This window comes from Geospiza fortis, unplaced genomic scaffold (genome assembly GCF_000277835.1).
Source record: "Geospiza fortis unplaced genomic scaffold, GeoFor_1.0 scaffold70, whole genome shotgun sequence".
Taxonomy (NCBI): Eukaryota; Metazoa; Chordata; class Aves; order Passeriformes; family Thraupidae; genus Geospiza; species Geospiza fortis.
In genome coordinates this window covers 6,453,751-6,473,638 of record NW_005054317.1, presented here as the reverse complement: position 1 = coordinate 6,473,638, position 19,888 = coordinate 6,453,751, and the positions used below count along the sequence as shown (strand labels likewise).

Sequence of the window (19,888 nt, the reverse complement as noted above, 5' to 3'; positions counted from 1 at the left end):
AGGAGCCGGCGCGGTGACCTCGTGCTCTGCCCGCCGGGGCCGCTCGCACAAACACCGCTCGCACAAACACCGCTCGCACAAACCAACACCGTTCACACTCCCTTTGCGCTCTCTCGGTGCCTGGGGCCGGGCAGCGGCGCCCGGGAGGCCAGGGGCCGCCGGCTGCTGTCTGGACGCTCTCATCGCTATCTCTGCCCATGGCCCGCGGGTTGGAACTACATGATTTCCAAGGTCTGCTTCCAGCACAACCGTTCTGTGGTTCAGTGATCGTCCCCAGAACGAGGGAGCTGGGCCTGCCGGGTTCCCCACTCAGCAGAAGGCTCCCTGCTGTCAAAATGCGTTGGGCGCACAGTGATTTCCACGTGGGTTGGAAACATTTTGTGTGACAGTGCTGGCTTGAGTAGCTGCCCCAGTGGACTCTGTGCTTGCCCTGGCTCCACCCGTGTGTCAGGCATGACCAGAAACAAAAATAAAAGTCAGGCTTGAGCCTTGGGATTTCTGGTCGCTCAGGGGAGCAAGAGACAGAAGGTGACTGAAGTATTTGTGTACATGAGGGACATGTTTCTGTTGGCTGTGTTTAGGACATGGAGGATCCAAAAGTCCCTGGAAAGATGATGCTGTTGGGATAGCCAACCTTGTCTGAAGCTACCCCTGGAAAGGCCTTTGGGCACTGATGGGGAGTGCTGTGGACAAGAATCAGGGAGCTCCTCCTGCCAAGTGCTAAACCTGCCCCCGGCATGGGACACAAATTGCATCTCATTGAGCCCTTTCTGCTGTCCTTCCTGGTCTGGTGCTGCTCTGGGGAGGAGTGGCCCTTCTCCTTGGCCTCTTGCTCCCTTTCCTCTGGCCAGTCAAAATATTTTCAGTCTCAGCATGAGCTGTGTTGGGAAACTGCTCAGGGGTAATACAGAGTTAGGAGAAAGCCCCGACTGGATCTGGATCTGGTACACACCACAGCACAAAGGCAGGGAGAGCAGAGGACAGGGAAGCACTTCTGCTCCCTGCAGCAGCGTGGCCAGGCTTTCCTGGCTCTGGGGATTGAGTAAGGTTTTGTGGGAGTGCCCAGCTCATCAGGTGCTTCCCAGAGGTTCACCTGGCATCTAGCCAGAGCAGCCTTTCACCATCTCTCCCCTGCAGTGACTCCTACTGTGCCAACAGGAGTGGTGCCAAAACCTTTGTGCACCCAGGGGCTGAACGTGCTGCCTGTTTCCTGGTGGCAAAAAGTCTCTTATTCACCTATTCTAATCCCTGAGGAACCTGTGCTTTGCCCTCACTCCTCCAAAACCTTGGGGTGTGTGCAGCAGCCTCATGCTGCCATCAGTCTGGCAGCTGCAGTGGGCAGAGCTGCAGCCCCCTTGGCTCCTGCCTGCTGTGAGGAATGGCTGTCAGCAAAGCACCCGGGGGAGCTGAGCCTCAGCGAGGCGTGAGAGCAGCAGGCTTCTCCTGGAGGAGTGACAAGCAGCCATGCAACCCTGCCTCTCTTCCTCACCCCTTCTTGGGCAGAGGCCTGTCCTTACTCAGCCCTCCAGGACCCTTCTCAGAGCTTGCTTTCAGCCCTGCCCAGCAGTTATCCTCTGCCACCCCTTTGGAGGTGCAGGGCAGGGCTTCTCCTGACCCTGCATGAAGCAGTCACTGCTTCTTGTGTCCTATTTCTCGTGGGGTTTTCACCCTGGAGGCAAAAGAAATACAACAAAAAAATGCTTTCCTATGTTTGCCAAGCCCAGGTGAGCTTTTTCAGCACCAGGGGACTGGAGCTGAGTGACAGCATGCAGCTGGCATCAGAGGCCTAGCCTGGTGAATCACTGCCACTTTCCCTGCTGTGGGGGCCCTTCCCATTCCATCTGGAGCCAGAAATGCTTCTGCATCCTGGAGAGACCCAGTGAGTGCAGCAGCATGGGGATGATGCTGCTGCCCTCCCACACTCCTTCAGGCTCTTTGCTGCTGCAGGACCCTGCTCAGCATCTCAGTCTCCAGATCACTTGGGCCTCTCCACTGTGGGTGGCAGGCGTTTTCTGTGCCAGGCAGTTGGGCTGGACTCAGTTTTTCACTTGGCTTCAGTGGTTCTTGGTGGTGAGGGCGGGTTGGCCTGAAGAGAAGTGGTTTGGATGCAGCACCGGTCATGGGGCTGGCTTTGCCAGAGCTGAGGGCAGTACCAGGCTGCTTTGATCTCTGGGCTTCCTCTTGGTTTGTGGCTGCAGCTCCACATTTGTGGCTACTTGTTGCCCCAAACATTTCTAGGCAACAAATGCCCTGGCAACATGGGGCCGGCAGGACAGAGCTGCAGTGTCCTTGGAGGTGCCTCCTGCCATGGCCGTGCCCATGCACAGCAAGGGGTCTGTGCTTGGCACATGGGTGCAGGCAGAACAGGGTTGTTCCTGAGGGACAGCTTGCCTCCCACTGGTGGAGAGGCAGGCTCAGTGGAGCTGGGCTAGGCCAAGGTGTTGTTGGGCTTGGCTCCACGTCCTCACATGGGAGCCGGGCCGTGGGATGCGTGTGAAACAGTGCCCTGGGAGCTGTGGCAGGCAGCTGGCACCTGGGGGTGGGCAGGATCCGACTGGCTGGGCCCGTTTCCTTGCTGCAAACCCCTGCAGGCTGGCAGGCACTGCCAGGGTCAGGGTGTGCAGCCAGGGCAGCGAGGGAGGAAACCTTCCCAGCTCTGCTCTCACCGCCTCCATGGAAACACCTCCAGTGGGACTGTTTTCAGTGGGTTGTTTTGGCTCTGTTCTGTCAAAGCCCTGAACACTGCAGGGTGACACTGATGAGTGCACCTGGGCCAGCAGCTCCCAGACCCTGTAGAGGAGCTGGCTTTGTAGGGAGGGCATGTCTACAAAGGGGACAGGGGTGAACAACTTACATGCCCTGCTCAGCCTACTCTCTTCTGGGGCATGAGGAGCAGAGGTGTCCTGTTTCCAGGCCAGGCCCCGCTGACGCTGTCTGTAAACTGGCTGGGAGATAAATATTCAAGGTGCAGTCATGCTGGTTAAGTTCCCAGCTAGTGGGAGAAGGGGGAGGAACTCTCCTTTTGCCAGGGAGCTCTGCTCCCATCTGTCATGGGAGCCTGTCCCAGGCCTGCTTCCTTCTTAGGGTGTTACTGGCTCCTATTCTGGTGCTGTTGCACAGGACACTGTTTGACTGAAATAGCTGTCGCTCCAAGCTGTGTGACAGGCTCCCCCCATTGACTCTGGAGGCTCAGTTTTGCAGATCCAGGCCTCCTCACGTCCTTGCCCTCAGCTGTGTCTCTGGGTGTTAGTGCCAGCAACTGCTCTGGGCTGGTGTTGCTATAGTGGGAGCCATGAGCATGACACTTGCTTTCCAGGTTTTTAATACGTGCCACATACTGAAGACCCCTGATTGTATGTTGGGAGCTCTGACAAGCCCATGCCTTTGGCAGTAAGCATTGTAGCAGCTGTGATGAGGTAGGTTTCCTCGCTGAGTGCTGCATGGGGCTTCCCATAAACAACATGGTGAAGGTCATGTAAGGGCACTGGCCCTGAGGCAAAGAGTGGATCCTGCTGCTGTTGGGCCTTTCCACCTGCTCCTCCTGCCATGCTTGCTCTTTCCTCTCTTTAGGCCATTACTTCCTTGCCAGAGAGTTTGACCACAGAGAGTCGCCAAGATAGCTGGGCCAGGAAGAAAACGTCGCACCCCTGACCCAGACTCCATTACCGACCCCGGCGGGCTGTTTGTGTCCTCCAAACGGCTGAAAATGTCCAGCAGCACAAATGCCCCTGGCCAGAGGAGAGCGTCTCGGGGCTTGGATGATGCCACCAACAAGAAGAAGCAAAAGGATCGAGCCAATCAGGAAAGCAAGGAAGGTGAGAGCCCCTCAGCCTCCCTGGTGAGCAGGCCTGTGGTGTCTCAGCCCTGCAGCTGGGAGCCTCTCAGCCATCTGCTGCAGGATAAGCAGATTTGACTAATCACTTCCTGCAGCTTATGGTAACCCGTGTGATGTGAGATCTTCTTCGACACAGTGTCCTCCCTGGACCTGTAACCTCCTTCCTTTGGGCACTACTTAGCCCCAGCAATGTTAGGAAGGTTGGGCCTGTGGCCTTGTTACCTAAAGTCTGGAGCTGGCCTCGGTGATTGTTTCTATACTCTCTTTTGCTCTGGGTATGATCTGCCCCAATCCAGTGAGAGTGGAACTGAAACCTGTGAGTGCTCTTGCAGCTGGAGGCAGCGCTGCTTCTTTCCCATCAGTTTGCTGAGGCCAGTGTTGTGAGGCAGTGACCAGGAGAGCAAGGCCTGCGGGTGGGGCTGGTGCTTTAGCTTCTGAGTCAGAACAGGGTGTGGCTCAGGTGAAGTAGCTGCTGTAGAGTAATTCCTTCTGTAACTGTCATGTATCCTTTGACAAAAATGTTGCTTCGGGTGCAGGGAATGCCTGCGGGCAGGATGCCTGCAAAAGTTTCTGTGGCTCTGGAAAGCTGTTTGATTTCTGTGCCTGCTCTGTTACAATTATTGTAACCTCAAAATCACAGGGTGTTTTATAGGCCAAGATAATTGAGTGCTTGGCGAGGTCTGTGCCGGAGCGGCCGGGCACAGTCCCCGACGTGAAATCCCACAGTGCAGAGCACAGCACTGTGCTTTCTCTTGTGTGGGAGGAGTGTGCCTCTGGTAGGGCTTGACTCTGCATCCTCTGACGTGGGGGCCGTCTTGAGGGCAGCCATGCTGCCCCTGTCCCCTCGGTGAGAGGTGGTGAGGGGCTGTAGATCGTCCAGGCAGTGCTACTGCCATGCTTCTCACGCTGCCAGCCCCACCAGCACCTTTGCACCAGTGGCTGTGGTGGTCAGCAGAAGTTTCCTACTGGTTTGTAGCCAGTCAAGGGAGGCAGTGACAGCCCTCTGAGTGTTGTCGAGTGGAGACCACAGTTCCTGTTGCCATTATTTCTCTGCTTCAGGAGAAGGTGCTGTCACTTTGGGTTCCTTGCCTGGCAGAGTTCACTATCCTGTGGGGCTAGAACAGGCCTGGAGACACTTCTGGCTGTTGGAGATAATTCTATGAGTAGCAGGGATTAGGTGTCAGGTCAGTTTGGTTCCCCACCCTGATCTGGAAGGAGGTTTTCAGATGTGGACATTGGCAGCTTGTGCAGGAATGGAAATGTTAAAGTGCAGCTGGGCCACGTGGTTCTCTGGTTACAGCAGAATTAGTTTGAGCATGACCAAACACCAGGTTCTTTCTGTCAGATCAAGACAGGACCCCTCTATATGGCTGGAGGCGGGGACCTGGTGTACTGAGCTGGGCAACACAGCTGAGCCTGGATGCCAAAAGCTCACAATGAGATGTGCCTCAAAAAAGCAATGCCTGCATGGTGCAGAATTGTTGTGTTGCTCCCACTGTGGTACTGTTTAGAGTAGGATATGGTGGTATGGCCCAGAGCAGCTGTCCTGGCGCTGACTTGGTACAGTGCTGCAGGCAGGACTCTGGGGAAGGAGAAATGTGAGAAAGCAGAGGAGGGAGGTGGGCAACACATGCAGGATGAAAGGCCTGGCCACAGATTCAGGGTAGAAAGAGGTGATGTGTGAAATTTTCAGCATCGGCTTGCTGGCCTGTGTTGTGAGGTGACAGAATGACAGACCTGCCTGCGCTCTGCTTCTCTGCCCACCAGTGTCTCGCCCTGAGCTCGAGCAGGCTGAGACTGCCCAGGAGAAGGACTCAGAGGAGGGTAAGTTGAGGTGTGTGCCAGCTGTCAGTGCATGGCCATGGAGTGCCCTTGCCAAGGGATCTGATGCTCTCACCTTGTTGTCCAGTGCTCTGGCATTGAGCAGAGCTAACATGAGCACTCCCTTGCCTCAGTGTTTATCTGAACAGTATGTGGCCTTCCCAGGGGCGGAGAAAGGCTGTCTGCAGGGAAGAGGCCCTGGGTATGTGGCAGGCTGCTTGCAACTCAGGTGTCACAGTGCCACTGAGCACAGGCCTGGGACACCTCGCTGCTGACACCTGCTCTGCTTGTTTCTGAGTAGGACATGATGCTTGGGAACATCCCAAGCTGTGTCACCTTGTGGGCACCATTGGCTGGTTTCTGTCTCAGTCCAGGCCTGCTTTGAGGACAGAGTAGGATGTCCTTGTGCCCCAGGGATAGAACAAACCTGATTGAAGTCAAGGTGATCAAAATCACTTCCTTGTGTTGAAGACTTCAGGGCATCAAAGGCCACACCTGGAGTGTGGCAGGCACACAATGGAAGTTCTGCCTGCACCAGAGTATCACTGCTGCACTCTTTTCTCACCCGTTACAGCGTACTTGCCCCCTGGCCAGCCTGCACATCTTTCATCCATGTTAGCCACACTCACCTGGCAGGAGTACAGTGCTTTGATGGTTGCAGCTGGGCTGCTTGGTTTGCATATGCAAAAGGGAAGTGGCAATTTCTGATTGTGATCAGAGTCCACCTAAATCCCCCAGAGTAATTCTGTGGCTTCCTCGTTCCTTGGGAAAGCAGTAATTGCTTTGTCGTTGGCAGGAGCCACCCTCTCTTCCCAGCTGCCACTGCTGCTTGTGGCACTGCCAAGAACAGCGCTGCCTTTCTGATCTCTCTGGTTCCCACTGGGATTCATCTGCCCTGCTGCAACATGTGTTCTTGTTTGTGGCCTGTCTGATGAGGGCAGGTCCCTTTTAATTGTCATGATCTGTGTTCCCTGCGGTGACCTCCTTAACTGCGTGTGTGTTCAGGCTTGCGTTCCCCAGCCAAGGAGTGGGCACTTCAGGCTCATTCCCCAGCAAGTGGGTGACACTTCCCTCCCTTTTCCTAGAGCTGCTGCTGGACTGGAAGCAGAATGCCGATGAGATCATTATCAAGTTGAATTTGGGCACTGGAGCTCTGAAGGCAGAGGATGTACATGCTGATTTCACTGACACGGACTGTGTGGTCAAACTACCAGGTATGGGAATGGAGCAACTGCTGCAAGCATTTATCCATTGGGATTTGGCACAGCTCTGGGCCAAGCACGGGGTTGCTGCAGGCAGACATCAAACTTTTCCCTCAGAGGCAATGCCCTGCTCTCAGCTGGCACACACTCAGGCAGCAGACAGGGACGATAGGAGAGCATTGTAGAGCTGGGGAGGGCAGGAGCTGGCCTCTGTGCCAAGTGAACAAATGTCCACGGCTGCGCCAGTGCGTCTCTGTCCCCTGCTTGCTGGGATGGCTGAGTCAGTGCCGGGTATCCTTTGGAAAAGTGACTGTGCCCCTGAGGGCGGGGAGGCCCAGGGCCTTCCCGCTGGGAAGAGGGCCAGCCAGATGTACAAAGCAAGTTCAGGGAAGCTGGCTGGAGCCCTGGAAGGCTCCTGGGGTATGGTGGCAGCCTGCCTGCAGCTTTCTTGGCTCTGAATGAGTGCTTCCTTCATCCTGGGGGCAGGTGAAAGGGGGCTGTGGGTTAGGTGACAGCTGCCTGGAGCACTGCCTGAGGTACTGGTTCCCCTGTGCTTTACAGACGGGCGCCAGTGGAGCTGTCAGTTCTATGAGGAGATCGAGGGCTCCTGCAGCAAGATCCAGTGCAAGAAGGGCAACTTTCTACAGCTTGTGCTGCAGAAGAAGATCCCACTCCATAACTGGTCTTCACTTCTGGTAAGGAGGGAATTATCTGTCTATTAAGGGAACTTGTGGAGTCCTGGGGAGCTGGGGTGAGCTCCAAGCTCCCTGCTGTTGAGCTGCCCAGGGGGCAATGTGGGACACATCCATCATCTACGTGCTGCATGAGCCATCTGCCACTGTCCCAGGGAGTTGTACCCCTGTTTCTGCCTGCCATGCATTCCCAGGTTGTGGAGTAGAGTCCTGGTGCAGTCTGGGAAGGGGGAGTGAGGGTGAAGGGTTGATAGGGAGCCTGAAAGATGCTGCTGCCTGAGTATCTTCCCACTGTGCTGCATTGCTTTTTACAGAAGAAAAGGAAAGACGGATCCAAAGAAGTGGCCAAAGGGGCTGCGTGCTGGGAGAACGGGAAGGAGAAGGCTGCTTCTGCAGAGCTGACCCCTGAAGAGCCGAGGGCTGAAGGCACAGAGCCACCAAGATCCCGGCGGGAGCCCTCCAACCCCAAGCGTGCTCCAGGAAGAAGCGAGGTCCTGGGAGGGAAAAGCCCAGCCAGCCCAGGGACACAGAGTGGCCCCAGTGCCAAGCGGGCAGTGTACCTCAAAGTAGCTCCCACGGAAGAGGAGCCGAACGCCAGGGTCAGCGGGAGCACAGAGCCCAGCAAGGGGCACGGGGCGAGGGCCGGCAGCCGCCGCAACGGCAGAGCCAGCCAGGCTGATGCACCTGCGGCCCTTGCGGACCTCGCGCTGCCACTCGAGAAGGTACCTGGGCACCTGGCTGAACAGAGTGCCCCTGCTTCCTCTGCCCTGTGCAGGGGATGCAGGAGCCATCCCTGCTGATGAGGATGAGGTGGGCTCCAGGATGCTCAGGGCTGACAGGAGGACCTGTGGTGGAGGAGAGGGTGAAGTGAGGACCCTGCAGTTGCTGTGCTGTGGTGCTAGTGGGGCTGAGCTGGCATGGGATGTGTGGGGAAAGCAGGTGGTATGGAGCTGTGCCTGACTGGCTGTCAGGAGCCACAGTGGGTGGGCCAGGGCAGTTCAGGGGTGACAGTGTCTGTGTTTCACTGTGTCTTTCTGTATTGAAAGGCTGTGGTTTTGGCCAAAGAGACGGTTCCCGTGGAGATGCCACCTCTCGCAGCTACCACAGAGGTGCTCCCCCACCGTGTTGCCACCTGTGTTGAGAAGAGAGTCCTGCAGCCAGGCAGCCCTACTGAGGCCTTGCGGAGCCGGGACTGCCTGCCCGTCCTGGGAGAGAGCTCGAAGGCTATCCCAGTGGCCACCCTTCCCATGGGCAGGGATGGTGAGAAGAGGGACTGGTCCAAGGACGACGTGGCTCTGGAAGCAGCAGCTGATGGTGAGTGGCCAGAGCCCATGGGGTGAGCCTGGTCAGGAAGGTCCATCTGCTCAGGACCTTTCCTGGGTCAGCTTGCAGCCCCAACATGCAAGGAAGATAACCTCTCTCTCTCTCTCTCTCTCTCTGTGGCTTTCCTTACTCAGAGCCAGAGCCTTTTGTAAGCCTGACCTTTGTCAAGAATGACTCATACGAGAAGGGCAATGATCTGGTGGTGGTGCATGTCTACGTGAAGGAGATCCACAAGGAGACGTCCAAAGTGTTGTTCCGGGAACAAGACTTCACACTAGTGTTCCAGACGAGGTACAAGTTTGCCTCGGGATGATGCCAGGCTGCTGCAGAGCTCCTGGCTGCGGCTGGGCTACTTGTTTGTTCACCTGTGCTCACTCCCAATTTCTCTGCAGTGATATGAACTTCCTTCGTCTCCATCCTGGCTGTGGGCCCCACACGGTGTTCCGGTGGCAGGTGAAGCTCAGGTATGAATCCTGTCCTTCTAACCCACACCAGGGCAGGGGAGGTGAGAGTGCAGAGCTGGAGCAGGAACCAGTCCCATCTGGAGGTTCTGTACAGGGAATGCTTGTTTCCTCATCTGGAGGTTTCACTTACACCATGCTACACTGGTGCCCTGAGCCTGCTCTGCCTTGGCTGTGTGCTCACTTGCAAGGGAGGAAATCCCAGCGTCTCCTTGCCTGCAGTTTGCCCCAGGCTGTTCTAGCGCTCTTGGAGACAGAGCCAGACCAGCCTTGTGCCCTTTGGGTAGGATGTGCAGCAGGAGAGAGCCAAGCAGAATGGATCTGTCAGAAAAGGGGTGCTCTGTGTGCTCAGTGTGGCCAGGCTCAAGGGTTTCCATCCTGCTTTGTCAGGGCTACCTCAGGATTAGTGCTAGCAGGGTCCCTACTGCTTGGAGGCCATGGGTCTGCTGTGCAAAGACTTTGGCATGTCTGAGGCTGCTGTGGGGTCTGGGGCACCTCTGACTTGCTGTGTGCCTTGCAGGAACCTTATTGAGCCGGACCAGTGCACGTACAACTTCACGGTGTCTCGCATCGATGTCTGCCTGAAGAAACGCCAGAGCCAGCGCTGGGGGGGGCTGGAGGCTCCAGCCACACGAGGTCTGCACCCTGCCTTGGTGTCCTGCCTTCTGTCCTGCCTGCCTGCTGCATCGCAGGGGGCCATGGGCCCTCCTCACCACTGCCAGCTGCTGCATCTTCTGGCATGGAATGGCGGGGAAGGAAAGGGGCTGAGTGGGTGCAGGTGGGAGGGATGTGAGGCAGTGATAGGGGAAGGGCACTGCTGTTTCCCTTGCTCATGGGTAGGAGAGAGCCTGTGCAGGTGTGGACTGAGCAGTTCAGCCCTGCTATGGGCAGTGTGTGGTGCTGCTAACCACAGGCCCACCCTTCCCCCTTTTTAAGGTGCAGTGGGTGGTGCAAAGGTTGCCATGCCTACAGGCCCTACCCCTCTGGATAAGAACCCTCCGGGCAGTAACCAGCACCCCCTCTCCAGCAAGGAAGAGGCCCGAACCAGTGACAAAGAGAAGCCACGTGTGGAAGATGGGGCTCTGGATGGTGTGGCAGCCCGTACAGCCCCAGAGCACTTGGCAGTGAAGCAAGAGCCACACATTCCTTCGGTGAGTGTGGTCACACTGGGTCTGACATGGATAGGGGAAAGAGAGACACCTCCTCAGTGCTACCCTGGAGACTGAAGTCCTCCTGGAGGAGGAGGTGGTGCCCCTCACTCATAGTTGGCAGGACCGGGGGCAGCTGTTGGCCTGTCTGTCCAAGTCCAAGTAGGAGATGGTGTGATGTCTCCAGCCCTCTCTGGGGGTTTTCTTGGACTTTTGAGTTCCTCTGGTGTTCCCAGAGAGACTCCCTGAGTGCCACACCCTCACGCCTGCCTCTGCTTTGGCAGCCCAAACCAACATGTATGGTGCCACCGATGACACACAGCCCGGTGAGTGCCGAGAGCGTGGAGGACGACGAGGATGAGGATGAGAAGAAGAAGGTCTGCCTGCCTGGCTTCACAGGTCTGGTGAACCTGGGCAACACCTGCTTCATGAACAGCGTCATCCAGTCCCTATCCAACACACGGGAGCTGCGTGACTACTTCCATGGTGAGCCCACACTGGGAGCCCAGCAGAGCTTGACCACTTAGATGATGAAGCCAGCAGCCACCCTGAGCTCCTGCATTTCTTACAGATCGGTCCTTTGAGTCAGAAATCAACTATAACAACCCACTGGGGACAGGTGGACGCCTGGCCATCGGCTTTGCCATGCTGCTCAGAGCACTGTGGAAGGGCACACACCATGCCTTCCAGCCCTCTAAACTGAAGGTAGGGCCCCTGGCATTGATGCTCAGCAGGAGCTGCTCTGGGTTCCCAGCATTCCTTTGTGGGTGCCTGTCTGCCCTGCAAGTGCCACAGAGAGCTGTGGGTGTGGGTGGGTGCAGCCAGGGTTTGTGCATGGAGCAGGCAGTGCTGCCAGAGGTCTCCTGACCAGCCCTGACTACTGCGCTCCCCACAGGCAATTGTGGCCAGCAAGGCCAGCCAGTTCACTGGCTATGCCCAGCATGATGCTCAGGAGTTCATGGCCTTCCTGCTTGATGGCCTTCATGAGGACCTCAACCGCATCCAGAACAAGCCCTACACAGAAACTGTTGACTCTGATGGGAGGCCTGATGAGGTGAGGGTGTTCCTCCCCCAAAGTCACCAGGGAGAGCAGCCTGGGTGGTTTAATGAGGTGCTAAGCCCTTTCTTCCTGCAGGTGGTAGCTGAGGAGGCTTGGCAACGACACAAGATGAGGAATGACTCGTTCATAGTAGACCTCTTCCAGGGCCAGTACAAATCCAAGCTCGTCTGCCCGATGTGCTCCAAGGTAGGGCAGCCCTGAAGGTTCTGTCCCTGTCCTGGTTCTGCAGAAGTAGGCTCCTGACCCTCAGAGAGCACAGGTCACAGGGCAAGGCTGGATCTTGGGTCCACTGGATCTGCTGCTCAGCCACAAGCACTTCCCACAGCTGAGTGTGTTTTTGTTCTGCAGGTGTCTATTACCTTTGACCCCTTCCTGTACCTCCCCGTGCCCCTCCCACAGAAGCAAAAGGTGCTGACTGTCTACTACTTTGCAAAGGAGCCACACAAGAAACCCATCAAGGTAAAGGATACCTTCTGCCCTGGGGAAGGAGCCGAAGAAGGCTCCTGGAGGTGCCCCAGGCAGCTGGTCATGTGCCAGCTGGCTAAGCCCTGTGTTGAGTAAGGGCCCTCATGCCTTAGTGTGGTGTGACTAATGTGGCACTTTCTCGGTGGCAGTTCCTCGTGAGTATCAGCAAGGAGAACTCCAGTGCCATGGAGGTGCTTGACTCAGTTGCCCACAGTGTGCGTGTGAAACCAGAGAACCTGCGCCTGGCAGAGGTGAGAGTGCTGGGCAGATACCTGCTCTGGAGAGTTAGGCCACCACAGTAGGGCCTGGGGATCTTTCCCTTGTGAGGTGGTGAGCTGAGCACAGCATCCTTGGGCTGCTGCTCTTCCCACATCTACTGTGAGGCTGGGGTCTGTGGCTCTCTGAGGAGAGGACACATAGGGCAGCCCTCACACAGCCATGCTCCGCTGCTTTCCTGGCAGGTGATCAAGAATCACTTCCACCGCATGTTCCTGCCCTCTAACTCACTAGACACAGTCTCGCCAACGGACCTGCTGCTGTGCTTTGAGGTGCTGTCCCCAGAGCTGGCCAAGGAGCGTGTGGTGGAGCTTCAGGTCCAGCAGGTAAGAAGGCATATTGGGACTACTGGGAGGGATGCAGGAAGGCTGAGCACTGAGCAGGAGGGGCAGAACTGCACACAAGGGCAGTTAGCTACAGTGAGCATGGATGCCCACCGAGGCTGCCTTGTCCTGCCCAGGTGCCCTTCCCTGTCCAATGGGTCCTTTCTCCTGCAGCGTCCACAGGTGCCCAGTGGCCCTGTTGCCAAGTGTGCAGCCTGCCAGAAGAAGCAGCTGCCAGAGGATGAGAAGCTCAAACGCTGCACGAGGTGCTATCGAGTTGGTTACTGCAACGTGTGAGTTGGCTTGGTGCCTGGCAGGGATGGAAGATCTCCTGCTGTGAAGGGCTGGATGGGAGAGCTCTGCCTGCTGGGAGAAGGTGGGATGGATCTGCCCTTTGGGATGGAGCCAGCTGAACTCCTGGTGTTCCCCTTGTCCCCAGCACACTCCTCTGGCCCTGCACTGCTCCTTCCCAGGCTGTTCAAGGATCAAACGTGAATGTATTACAGGGCGTGTCAGAAAACACACTGGCCAGACCACAAGGCTTCGTGCCGTCCTGAGAACATCGGTTTCCCCTTCCTCATCAGCGTGCCCGAGTCCCGCCTCACCTATGCCCGCCTGGCCCAGCTGCTGGAGGGCTACGCCAGGTGAGAGTCTGGGGAAGGAGGGTGCTTCTGCCCAGAGCTGAGCTCAGCCCCGTGTCTGGCCAGCTCTAACTCCCACGTCCATGCCCAGGTACTCAGTCAGCGTGTTCCAGCCTCCGTTCCAGTTGGGCCGGATGTCACCGGAGCAGGGGCTGCAGCCTCTGCACTCGGACAAGCTGGAGCCCCTGGCCAAGAGCAGCTGTGCAGCAGCCACCTCTGCCCCCGAGCTGGGTGATGGGGACAGGGTTTCCAGCCTCCCTCAGGAGCCCCCGCTCTCCCCAGCTGTGCCTGAGCTACAGCCAGAGATGGGGGATACTACCACTGTCCGGAGCAAGGTCCTGACAGCGAGGAGTTCCCTCTTGAGCTTGGATTCAGGGTTCTCTGAGCACATGGAGTCGCAGGGTGACAGCTGTTGTGAGAAGGAGCCGTCCTATGAGAGAGCCCTCAAGCCAGAAGGTAAGAGGTGCTCAAGTGCTGGCTGTGTCTGTGCCAGGAGCTCGGGCAATTCTCCCTCCTTGGGGTGACCTCCCAGCACAGCATCTCTTCTCCCCTTGTGAGCTTGGTCTGGAGACTCTTGGGATCATAGATGAGGCCATGGGAGCTTTGTTTTGGCACTCTTGCTACCTGAAATGGCTGTCTACCCACGCTCTGCCCTGCCCTGGCAAGGCCCAGGGTGTGGAGCAGGGACCTGATGAGCAGAGAGGCTGGGGTGCTGCGTTGTTGTGGGAGAGGTGGGAAGGCAGGGGCTGGCAGAAGTCCTGTGGGAGCAAGGCAGAGCTGGTGCAGGCTGAGCCCCTGGGGGCTGTGAGCAAAGCACTTGGCTGGCTCTGACTCAGCTGCATGGGACCAGCCTCTCGCGCTCTGCTGCCTGGCTGTCACGTTTCCAGACACTCGTCTCAGGATGGCAGCAATGTGCAGTGAAGGGGCAAGGCAGGCAGAGGAGCACAGCTTGCCAGGGGCAGGCGCCTGCTAAAAATAGTCAAGGACACGGGCACGTGGTTGTGTCCCTTCAAGGCCGTAGCATGTGAGGTGGGGGTGGGGGCGCTGCAAATTCTTGGCCCCTACGCAGGGCAGACAGGCAGTGCCACCACAAATCTGTCCCTGCCTCTTCACAGCTGCCATCCCTGGGTACCAACACACTCCAGACTTACTGAGTGCCCGCGCCACACAGTTCTACATCACTAAGATCGATGCTGCCAACCGAGAGCACAAGCTGGAAGATAAAGGTGAGCCAGAGCCCTGTAAAGCACCACCTTCATCCCTTACAGCCTCTGGCAGGGCAGTGGATCTGCCTGGCCAGGGTGCCAGGGTCTGCCTGGCACAAGATGAGCCCAGGTGTCCACACTGGACAGTAAAAGCTGCATCTGACAGGGGAGGGAAGGGCTCTGCTGCACAGAGCCTCTGTCTAGAAGCTGTCAATTCCTTCCAACCTCGTGTATTCTCAGAGGGTTTGTGATCTCTGGGTCACCTGTTTGTTTGAATGGGATGCCCACACCAAGTGCTGGTTGTGGGGGTGCTGCTGATGAGAAGGCTGTGCCAGTGTTGCACCCTGCAGGCTGAGGGGCTCTGCATGATGAACCTGGCCAAGGAGGTACCTGTCCCTTTCTGGCAGCACTTTTTGATCTCTGTATCTAACTGGGATGGGCAGGATTGCTCCAGCAAGGTGGCCTGGTCTAGCCTGGTGGGGTAGATGTTTGAGGTCTGTGCCCCTTCACAGGTGACACCCCCCTGGATCTGACAGACGACTGCTCCCTTGCCCTGGTATGGAAGAACAATGAGCGCCTCAAGGAATTCGTGTTAGTAGAATCCAAGGAGTTGGAGTGTGTGGAGGATCCAGGCTCAGCCAGCGAAGCAGCCCGGGCTGGCCACTTTACCCTGGAGCAGTGCCTCAATCTCTTCACGAAGCCTGAAGTCCTGGCCCCAGAGGAAGCGTGGTGAGGAAGGCAGCAGGGTGGGTTCCAGCCAACAGGCCCAGACAGCAGCAGGGGTTTCCCAGGAGCTGCCCAGGCCTGCACGCTGTTTCTGCTGGCAGCCAGGAACAATGGGCTGGCTTTCCCTGTGCACTCAGAAGGGCTAAGCCAGCAGGGAGCAAAGCTAATGCTCTGCAGGACTGTACTGGCCTGCCCTTGACAGAGCAGGCTGAGCCCTCCCACATACCCTTTGCCAGCCCTGCATGTGGGGACCCTGGGGCTGAGCTGGGCTGCAGGGACTGAGGCTCTCTCCATGCCCGTAATGAGCACACTCTTCCCCCAGGTACTGCCCCAAGTGCAAGCAGCACCGTGAGGCTTCCAAGCAGCTGATGCTGTGGCGGCTGCCCAACGTCCTCATCATCCAGCTCAAGCGCTTCTCCTTCCGCAGCTTTATTTGGAGGGACAAGATCAATGACATGGTGGACTTTCCTGTCCGGTGAGAGCCCAGGGGATGATGTGCCTGGGTTGGCACTGCCTCTGCTGACCTGCAACCCAGCCTGCATAACACTGATCACCCTTGACGGTCACTGTATCTCTCTATAGGAGTCTGGACCTGAGCAAGTTCTGCATTGGTCGGAAAGGTGAGCAGCAGCTGCCTATGTATGACCTCTATGCTGTGATCAACCACTATGGAGGCATGATTGGAGGACACTACACAGCGTACGCCCGCCTGCCCAATGACAAGAACAGCCAGCGCAGCGACGTGGGTGAGCATCTGTCCCCCTTGCCACCCCTCTGCTCCCGCAGCCGTGACTTGTCTGCTTGCTTAACCCTTCCTCCTCCTCAGGCTGGCGGCTCTTTGACGACAGCACAGTCACCACAGTGGATGAGAGCCAGGTGGTGACCAGATACGCCTATGTCCTCTTCTACCGCCGGAGGAACTCTCCTGTGGAGAGACCTCTGCCAGGGCATCCCTCAGACCACCGCACCGAGCGCACCCCCTCTGCCGAAGCTGCTGCCAGCCAGGTGAGCACTTGCGTCCCTTTCGCCACTGTTGGAGCCACAGAGCCTTGAAATGTGCTCAGGGGCCCTCATGCAGGGCCCTGCCTGTCTTTACCCGCACCCACAGAGCCTGGTGCAGCTGTGGTGCAGTGCCTGTACCCCTTTGATACCAGAGAGCTTGCGTCAGCTGGGCATTGGAGCCTGTCTTGCCTTGTTCTCACTGTGGGCTTGGGACAGTCCCTGTCTCGAGGGATCACAGGAGAGCTGGTTTCATAATCAGTGTGGAAGTGCTGATGGGAGGGCACTGGAAGAGAAAGAAGGGGGGCACAGCCTCACTGGGGTCTGTATTGGAGGAGGGGCTGTGAGCTGTGCAGTAGGATTTGGTTGTGCCAGGGAGCAGTAAGAACTCGCCCTCCGGAGCTACTTTCAAGGCAGGGTGGGGAACACTTTCTGCTGGGGCCCAACTCAGGGCCAAGCCAAGTGCAAAAAAGGTAAATGCCAGTGCTGAGCCAGAGGCCTGGCAGCCTTCACAGGGTGCTGTAGAGAAACCTGCCAGAGCGAGCTCTGTTGCTGGGTGGCCTGGGAGGGAGGGACGGGGGGTGGGCCAGACAGCAGGGTGCTTTCAGAATGCTTTCAGTGGTAGGGAATGGCTGCACTGATCTTCTTGTGAAAGTCAGGAAGGCCTAGGCTGATGCCCACCTGGTGAGACCCCATGCACCATTGTGCTACAGACGTTCCCTCCATGCTCAGCACCTCTGTGGGCCTGCAGAGTCTGAGGACAATGCTCAGTTCATCTCCAGCATGACTGCACATGTGTGCCCAGAGGGGCCCTTCTGGCCTGGCCTCCCTGCCCCTCTGGCTCATCCTCCCCTTGGCCTGGTGCTGGTTAGGCATCCCAGCTCTGCCCTCTTGCCTGAGGACAAGCTGTCTCTCTCTGAGGCTGGCAGGGCTGTCTGGCATGTTGGTGTCTGCCTGCTTGGGCTGTTCCTGCCCTGCGTGCGTGTCCTGGAGCAGCCCCACTCACTGGGGGCACCCTGAGCAATGAGAAAGCTGTGCTGCTTTTCACAGACTGGTGGTGAGAGGCTTCAGGGACCGTACTGTCACTGTGGCTCCCTGTATGCCCCATGGCACTGGGGTTCATCAGGTTGCTCTGTGGCACTGGGGCTCATTGGGCCCCTGGCAGCACCGGTTCCCCTGCAGTAATAGGATGCATTGGATCCCAGTGGGGCTCAGCAGGTCCCCAAGCACCCTGGACCACCTGCACCCTCCATGGCACTGGGTGCCCTCCAGAGACCTGCTCCCTGACTGGCTGCTCTGCATGATCACCGCCATGATGGGCCAAGCTGTGGTTGGCTGCCTGTGGAAAATCCTCCTGGAACCTGGGCTACAATTGGTTGTCAGAGCATTCCTACCCACCAAAGCAGAGCTGTGACTGGCTGTACTGGTGCTGCACCTCCTGCTCCTGCTGCTCCAGCTGGCTCTGGATTGGCTGTCATTTGAAAGATCCTGTTGGGATCACAGAAGCTGGGCTGTGATTGGCTGCTGCCTGCTCCTTTGCCTCCCGGACCCACCAATGCAAGCGCATCTGCTCCATCGGGATCCAGCTGCTGGCTTCACTCCCTGCAGCGCGCCCGGGACGGTGCTGCATGGGGAGGCGGGCTGGCTGGGCACGGGGCTGGGCTTGCAGGCAGCCGCCTGCCCCGGGGGATGGCAAGGGGTGTTGCCCGTTGTGTTCTCCAAGTGCTGACGCAGGTTTCCACATCGCAGGCTTCTCTGATCTGGCAGGAACTGGAGGCTGAAGAACAAGAGCTGCAGCTTGAGGCACCCCAAAGGCCTGCAAGAAACTCTTGGAGGCCCTGTGGCCAGAAGCGAAGTCCGGGCACCCCCCAGCACCCAGATGAAGGCTGCGTCAGATACTTTGTCCTGGCCACCACAGCTGCAATTGTGGCTCTCTTCCTGAACGTCTTCTACCCACTCATTTACCAGCCCCGCTGGAGATAGGCCCAGGCACGTGGCCAGCTGCGGGAGCGGGGCCGCCAGGGCACGCGCCGTCCTAGGACGCTCTGAGACCAAGACATGAGGCAGCAGGACAGAAATCGCTGGGAAAGACTCGCCAAGGGAAACATGGGGCTGTCGGCTCCTGTCTGTCTGCTCTGGCATCTCCTGTGCCAGCTGGCAGGCCTGTGTGGCCAGCCTGCTACTTTGCCAAGGCACAGCCCAGAACCAGAAGCTCCTTTGCCCTTCCTTGCTGTCCACTGGGAGTGGGCCAGGCCTCAAGGCTACCTGCTGCTCGAGAAGGGACTTTGCTGCTGCAGCGTTGCTGGGGCCTGAGAGCCCTGTGGGCACATCAACCATCTCTGCTTGGCTCCCAAGAAGGAAGTGGAGACCTGCCGGGAGGCTGCAGTAAGGGCAGGATGCCCTGACACGGGCCCTGGCTGGCCACCTCTCTCAGCTGTGCTGCTGTAGGAGCCTTGAACTCCCCTGTGGCTGGGGCTACCCACGGTCCTTGGCCAGCCCAGTCTGCCCTGCTAGCCTGCTGCTGAGCCTTCTGGTGCCAGTTGCCTGTGTGCTGGGAGTGTGTGTGCCGCACTCCTGTGCTGGGGCTGGATGGGCTTGTCACCAAGGGCTTGTGTGCTTCCCTGCCCAGTCCCAGACAGTGCTGGGGAGCCTGGCAATCCAGACTGAGGTGCCCATGATGAGCACCTGTCTCTGTGGGTCACTGCCTCCCACCAGTCCGTGGGGCTGTGTGCTGGCAGCATCTGGGGCAGTTGGTCTCTTCAGGGCAGCGTGGTGCAGCACCTCATTTGCGAGGGTACCAGCTGCCCATGCTGCGGGAGAGGCATGGGGTCAGGGAGCACAGATATGGCCATGGTGCATTAATAAAGCCAGGTTTTCCAAAGAAATGCAGCATTCCTGTCCTGTGTGGTGGGACTCCCACACAGAGGCGAACACTCCACACTGGGGTCACCTGAGGCCGCTCTGTGACCCAGCTGGCACCAGGACCATCCCTTGGGCTTTGCTGGGTGCCTGGTGCACCTTGTGTGGCTGCAGGCTCAGAAGAGAGCTCTGCCTGCCCATGCCATGGGGCACAGGCTGGGCTCCAGTCCCAGCTGTGGAGTGGTAGCCTCATGGGACACGTGCAGGGTGTGGGGAGCCTGGCAGGGCCAGGAGCAGGCAGTCCCCTGAGGCTGGGGCACAGGCTGCTACTCCAACCGTGTCTGACATTGAGACGTGTTGCCCTTGGCTGCGTGTGGCTCAGACAGCTCTGGCGTATCTGGGTGTGAGAGGTGACTTCAGAGCCCTGTGACTTTCTTTTCTCTCTCCACTGCTGTTCTGCTGGCAGTGCCCTCAGGTGGCCTGGGAGGGATGCTTTGCAGTGAAGGGGTTCCTCTGTGTTTTAGGCCGGGGCCTGAGCTGGACTCCCCCTACCTCTGTCCCACGCCCCTCCTCCACGTGCTGAGGTTTACTCCCCTCTCGAGCAGGTCCCAGCCGGGGAGCCCGGCAGGGCTGTGCCGTGGTCATGAGGTGCCTGTCCTGGAACAGTCGCCTCATTGTCTACAGCCCTGGGTCTCAGCAGCTTCCCCCGCTCACCCACGGTGCCGGCCTCGTGGGTCTGAGTCAGTGCCCGGCGCCGGTGGGCTGACCTCTGCTCTGACTCGTGCTGGCACCCCAGCGTTGGGGCCCACAAGCCACTGCCTGCCCCTGCCCGCCCTCACCGGGCGCGGGGGG

At 58.1% G+C, this 19,888-nt stretch overlaps 2 protein-coding genes across 5 annotated transcripts in view; both read left to right on the top strand.

Annotated features, from left to right (window-relative positions):
* LOC102039808 (laminin subunit beta-2) overlaps positions 1-267 on the top strand; it is a gene marked incomplete at its 5' end in the record, with an annotated part of 11,582 nt that extends 11,315 nt beyond the window's left edge. The window contains one exon of the mRNA XM_031056320.1: positions 3-267. Coding sequence (XP_030912180.1) covers positions 3-267 — 265 coding nt within the window. The remainder of the gene's footprint in view (positions 1-2) is intronic.
* A 2,626-nt stretch (positions 268-2,893) lies between these two features.
* On the top strand, positions 2,894-19,028 carry USP19 (ubiquitin specific peptidase 19). 4 transcript variants are annotated; one of them, XM_031056377.1, is made up of 26 exons: positions 2,894-3,416; positions 3,571-3,815; positions 6,742-6,870; positions 7,420-7,553; positions 7,865-8,272; positions 8,597-8,864; positions 9,008-9,164; positions 9,266-9,337; positions 9,855-9,970; positions 10,307-10,485; positions 10,767-10,968; positions 11,054-11,187; positions 11,378-11,536; positions 11,618-11,728; positions 11,891-12,001; positions 12,157-12,258; positions 12,469-12,609; positions 12,781-12,899; positions 13,113-13,250; positions 13,339-13,703; positions 14,363-14,473; positions 14,965-15,181; positions 15,501-15,653; positions 15,761-15,924; positions 16,005-16,183; positions 17,927-19,028. In XM_031056377.1, exons 2-26 carry the CDS (start codon positions 3,707-3,709, stop codon positions 18,158-18,160), a joined length of 4,212 nt encoding a protein of 1,403 aa, XP_030912237.1. In that variant the 5' UTR covers positions 2,894-3,416; positions 3,571-3,706; the 3' UTR covers positions 18,161-19,028. The 4 variants fall into 4 exon arrangements, with proteins under 4 accessions (XP_030912237.1, XP_030912235.1, XP_030912236.1 ...); XM_031056375.1 differs by having other exon boundaries at positions 10,277-10,485; XM_031056376.1 differs by having other exon boundaries at positions 10,271-10,485; positions 17,945-19,028.
* Positions 19,029-19,888: the final 860 nt, after the last annotated feature.